The sequence below is a fragment of the Phaethon aethereus genome, assembly GCF_964289735.1.
Source record: "Phaethon aethereus genome assembly, chromosome: W".
Lineage (NCBI taxonomy): Eukaryota > Metazoa > Chordata > Aves > Phaethontiformes > Phaethontidae > Phaethon > Phaethon aethereus.
In genome coordinates, this window is record NC_138581.1 from 2,310,108 (window position 1) to 2,316,308 (window position 6,201).

Here is a 6,201-nt window from a genome sequence, read left to right on the forward strand (position 1 = left end):
ATGCATCACTGACTAGTAGTTAAGACTGAACAGATAAGTAGGCGTAATTAAATAAATAAATGGAAACAGTGAAGCTTCTTGAGGTTCTTCCCCTACACACGCACTGTGTGGGACGTGGAGTTGGTTCTTGGAGCACTTAGAAACCTACTTATTTTCCCACCATGCTGTAAAGGTGCACCTGGTGTACACACCCTTACACCGGGAAAGAGGGAGATTGCCTCAGATCTCCTGCTACGATTTGCAGGGTTCTACCCTAAAATGTCTCTGCCAAAAAAAAAAAAAAAAGAAGTCCAGTGGGATATTGCTCCATTAACTTTCTGCTTGGTCTTTGAAGTACCTAATCTGAGAGTGGAAGATCATCTGTCACATCAAATCCTACTGTCTCTGTATGAGGGAAAGTAAGCCATGCATGCTAAACCAGAGAGGCTTCTGGCTCAGAGCACTCTCAAGCACTGTCTGTGCAGCTGTGTATGTGCAAGGGAATGGAACTAGTCAGTAAGGGTTTCGAGAGGTGGTCGATGCCCCAAGCCTGTCAGTGTGTAAGAGGCATTTGGACAATGCCCTTAATAACATGCTTTAACTTTTAGTAAGCCCTGAAGGAGTCAGGCAGTTGGACTAGGTAATCATTGTAGGTCCCTTCCAACTGGAACTTTCTATCATATTCTGTTCTAAGTTAAAATAAGAGTTGAGAAACCAGTCCTGAGTCATTGTTTATGCAAGTATTGCGCTCCCAGCCTACTAGTGTACTTGAAGAATTGACTTTTCTGCCCCTTCTTCCCTTCTCTCCCTTCAGAAAACAAGAAGAGCGGGTGCAACAAGTGCGTAAAAAACTGGAGGAAGCACTAATGGCGGACATTTTGTCACGAGCGGCTGATACAACAAAAGATATAGATGTAGAAATGGATAATGGAGATGAAGCATAAAAAGAATTCAGGTGAGTCGCATCTCCTGGAGGCACACTCTGAGATTTACCTGCCTCAGCTGCTGGCAGTCCTTCGGTGGACAGTAGTATATCACACACACGCACTCCTGCTTTCTCCCCACACGGGTGCTGGTGGACGTGCACTGTATCAGCAGAACACTGGGGTCAGTTTGCATATGTAGAAGTGAACGTCCTCACATTAAATGCTGGACAGATCAGCAGGGAGGAAAAAACGATGTTTTTCATCCTTTATGGCAAAAACTCAGTCTCTAGAAACCATTGCAGGTATATTTTCTGACAATTAATATTATTAATAATTGATGTGAAACTGGGGTAAAACAATCCAAGTAACTGGCCTTTTTTCTGTTCTTTTTGATTCTCAAATTGAATTTACTAAAATTACATAACAAGTTCCTGAAACTTTTCTATTTATTTTTAAATGGGTGATATCTCTACAAATTAATTTTCCAAGGCATCTTTTTGTATCTTATACCTGTATTACAGTACAGATCAGTACTGTAAACATCTGCCAAACACTTTCCTAAAAAAAAATTTTTTTTTAATCATCTGCAGAACGGCAATTCATTCTCTTGTTTCCATTGAGCTTGTAGTGCTTATTTATGAAAGTGCACAGCTTTGAGATCTGACCTTCTCATAAAGAGTTAGCAGAAATTTTAACAACCTAAGAATTCTGTCTGGAGATGGCTGTGTAATTTTAAAGGAATTAATTTCTTTTTTTGTTCTGGAGTTACTACCCACAAGGGAAAATAATATATGCATTTCCTATTTGACAGATACAAAGAAGTTAACTTTTGTGCCGCTATGAATACTGTGTTCAGGTAACTTGTAGACATAGGATGGAAGTTGCCAGGTTGTGACCTGCTTTAGCAAGGCTCCTGAAATTCAAACTGATATTCAACCCGGGGCATCAAGTGGTAATTCCATGGCATTTTGGCCCCCCCCAAATAAAGAATACGAGCCTGGTGCACCCAACAGCCAGATGTTATTTTTGCACTCAGTATCTGGGCTGCGCACTAGGTTAGTGCTTCAGATACAAGGGTGTGTAGCTTGAGTAAATTCTTATAATTAGAAACAAAATGTATTTATAATGTGCCCACTAGGCCCTGAATACTCATGTTTCTAACGCACAGGCATTTTTATTACTTATAGTGTCAGTGCAACGTAAAGGGAAGTTTGATCTTTACGTTACGGACAAGAGCTGTTTGCCAGCATTGTTCACTGGCGGTGTGGTTTAATGCGGCAGGCTGCTGAACGCCGCACAGCCGTTCGCTCACTCCCGCCCGCCCCAGTGTAGTAAGTAAAATTTGGGGGTTGAGATAAAGACAGTTTAACAGGACAGAAGAGGAAGGGAAATAAAAATAATAAAATTATATACAAAGGAAGTGATGTACAATGCAATTGCTTACCACCCGCTGACCGATGCCCAGCCCATTCCTGAGCAGCAGCCCTCCCCAGCCAACTCTCCCAGTTTATATACTGGGCATGGTGTTGTATGGTATGGAATATGCCTCTGGTCAGCCTGGGTCAGCTCTCCTGGCTTTGCCCCCTCCCCGCTTCCCGTGCCCCCCAGCCTGCTCGCTGGCAGGCCAGCATGTGAAGCTGAGCAGTCCTTCACTGCTTAGCAACAACCGAAAACATCAGTGCATTATCAACATTATTTTCATCCCAAATCCAAAACACAGCACTATACCAGCTGCCAGGAAGAAAATTAACCCTATACCAGCTGAAACCAGGACAACTGGCCACTTAATGGGCCAGTAATCTCGATGTTTTCCGGGCTACTGGAATCTTTTAATTACTTTAAGTTACAGCTATTTACTATTAAACGCTTAATCCCTAATTATTTCTCCTATAAAAGTCTAATTATGGATAACTTTAAAGGAAGTAAGATAGAACGTTGTTTTAAGATGTGATACTTCAAACCTTTGCCATTTTAGAATCAAATTGTCATTTTGAATTTTTTTAATTTGGCATAACATAATTATTTTGTAATGGAGTCATAAATCTATTTGTAGGAGTGGTTATTTTTGCACTGGTACCGTGGTTCTCTGCAGAAATCCGTTAGATCAGTAGACCCTGAGTTTCAATCAACCTGTGAACTCATTACCTATTTACATGTGCATAGCCAATGTACATGTCAATGTACATGTGTTGGCTCTGTTCTGTAAAACTGCTTTTTTTTTCGCTAGTGGCTTTAATTATAGACTTGAACAAGATTTTTAAGTAAGTGCATTAGTTAAAATAGCTTGGAAGGTGCAAGTTTTCTTTTTCTTTCCTTTATACAGACTAATGTTCCAGGACGGTCTTTTTATACTAAGAAACTTTATGTACACATTATGCTGTATTTAAAAAAAACAAACATTCAGAAAGTGATTTAAGGCCACAGTGAAGTACGGCAGAAGCCTGGGTAACGATCCAGGAGGGTGTGTGGTGAAAGCGGCTGGATGTTAAAAGCCTGTTATGTGTGCGGGTTGTGCGTAATGAAAAAGTAACTAGGCATCTGTGGGACTCTCAACAACTGAGGAGCTACTTACGTTGTGTTAATTTTTTGTTACCTGCTTATGAACTATTTATGGTGTGCTCTCAATATGGAACTGAAACACAGCTATAACTGCTCCAACAAAGTCATCCTAATTGATGCAGCCACCAGCCTTTACTTTTCCAAATGGGGTTATTTCTTTCTCTTTTACAGGTACTTTTAACTGACTTGTCCCAGGAGGAACTTCCTAAAAGACAGAGGCACTTTCTCCTTCGGTCTTTCGTTATAAGAAGAAATGGACCCATGCACATTTATATAGCTTTCTAATAGCATTAAAACCAATGCCTTTTTTAGACTCCTATTTTTGATGTATATATCTTATTTGAAAAGCAACTTTATTTTGTGTCCTATGACTTAAAGTCCTTTTTAAAATATCGAACATTACCCTTAATCTAAAGCTGAGCTTTTGATGCCAGGTTGCAAACCTACTGGAATTATATTGCCTGTACTAAATATTTGTTTTTCCTGTGGTTTTTAGTAAGGATGGATCAGGAGAACAGAATGATTTCACAATTAAAGATTATTGTGACTCTGTATATAAACAGATTTTTATACCTATGGGTGAAAACACCTGTACATTCTTCCGTCATCACTGTAAAGATAAATAAATGATTATATTCCAAGCAGTTGAAAACCTGTGTTGTGGATAGAGTAAACAAAGAATGTCCCTGCTCATATTTCAGTGATCCCTTGGCCAGATGCTGGGTAGGCTGGGAAAGGCGTGTATCAACAAGTACTGTCTTTGCCCAGAGCGTTGCCGCAGGAAATCTGTCTGAACTTGGGAGCAGTTGTGGGTTTTTCACCCGAGGTGAAGTACAATTGCGTATTTCCTCTGAGAAAGACGACTGCTAAAAATAAGTAGCCAGCATGACTTTACAGAGTTCTGCTTTGAGGTCAAAGTGAGACTGTAAAGAAAGTGTCTTCAGAATGCAGCAGGTGCCAAAACTTGGGGCTTCTTTCTGCCTACCTAGCCAAAGCAGTTAGGACATCAGGATGGCCTACGGCACTGCAAAGGTTTCGGTGAAGTAAGTTGGGTCTTGCACAGCTAATCCGAAGACTCAGAAGTAATCAAAAAACTGAGCAGGTTTGCTTAGCTTCCCTGGAGACTTAAAGTCTAAATTATCTGGCAGGTCAGGGTAGTTCCAAGGTTAGAATAACACCTGCTTCTCCACGAGTAGTAACGTATCCTACTGCTCTGCAGCCCGCGGTGGGGGAGCTTTTCCGTCGCCTCTGGAGTCACACGGTACCACAGATGATCTTACTGCAGGGTTTCCTGGGATGGGTGCGGGCTGGGAATCAACGCAAATTGTCATTTTTTTCTGAAGTAGCCTCCTTCCCTTTATAATTGAGCAAAATAAAAGAGAATAATGGATCTGGACTTTTCCAGCCTGGTCATAGACTGGGGAGAGATCAAGCTCTCTCCTGAAGAAAAGAATGGAGCCTGTTACTATCAGGCTTCTATGCAATTGGAAAGGAGGTGTGTTCCCAACAAATTAGTGTTATTTGGTGAATTTAATGAAGCTTGCTTTCAGGATTGTACGCACGCTGCACTACCTAGTAACTGCTCAGAACACAAGGCTTTGATAGATAAAACTGGGTAAGTAGAACTGGAGTGAAGATGAGTGAAAACACATCACCATTGATAATTAGTTGAATTGAAGAACGGTTTATAGTTGTTCTTCTTCCAGAGTTGTGTTGCGTAATGACTGATCAAAGAGTTTGTGAACGGGGATGTGAGTGACTTCTCCTGTGTAGCTGTACAATGCGGTTTCATTTTAGGGATGAAAATGCCAGGACGTTGTTCTTCACACGACCGTATGTTAAAGTGCAATAAAACCGGCACAGAAGTGGCTTTAAAAGGCTCTTCCCGATTAAGGTATTTCATGTAAGAGCAAAAAGCAGATACATCTCTCTCAGAAGAAAGGTTACTCTCAATAGTAACTGTTTAACTGTGCCTTGTAGTTTTTTGCTGTTTATTACACTAATATTAACACTTAATTCCCTTGGGGCCGGGGGAGTTGTCCCGGTCTTGCATAGAAAACCTCTGGTACCGCACGTGCTGCCCCGATGCTGCTTCACGCCTCCCGAGCGGGGGCGGAAAGCCATGCCGGCTGCGGGAGCTCCTGTGACGTGTTGCTACGCTGTTTAACCCCCTCTTGTTTTAGTTCTTAATGATGTCGCCTCAATTTTTTTAGTGAGTAACCACCATTACCACAGGTTGCTGAAAAAACCTTGGGGGAAGAAAATGCCTCTCTTTTTTTAAGGAGAAGATGGTCTCTGTTAAAACTAGAAAGCTTCGTATTAAAACCCCAAAAGTTTCCAAAGTTTTGACTCAAATTTGACAATTCCCACTAATGCTTTCATCACCTTTGTGTCAAAATTGCAGTTCTGACGGAAGCCTTTCTTTTACCTGTTGGCAGTAAGACGGTATTTTGGTACTAAAAATAGATATGAATCCACTGTAGTGATGGCTTAGCGATCCTTGGAGCAGCTTAGAATGGAATGATTTTCTGGTTTTAACGGTATTTTTCTACCTGGAAATAGCAAAACCGCCTAGAGGGAAGGGCGTCCTCGCCTATGGCTCCCAGCCCTGATGGATCTAGTGCACTAGTCCTGGGCTGCTACAGCTTGTACCCAGGCTTAACTGGTTAACTGGTTAACTGGTGGTGGGGATGGTGGTGGTTACAGGTTATCCATATACAGGATTCCACATCTCGAC

The 6,201-nt window shown here is 41.5% G+C and overlaps 1 protein-coding gene across 1 annotated transcript in view; it reads left to right on the top strand.

The window, feature by feature from the left end:
* LOC309415263 (methyl-CpG-binding domain protein 2) overlaps positions 1-923 on the top strand; it is a gene marked incomplete at both ends in the record, with an annotated part of 38,510 nt that extends 37,587 nt beyond the window's left edge. The window contains one exon of the mRNA XM_082012730.1: positions 794-923. Coding sequence (XP_081868856.1) covers positions 794-923 — 130 coding nt within the window. The remainder of the gene's footprint in view (positions 1-793) is intronic.
* Positions 924-6,201: the final 5,278 nt, after the last annotated feature.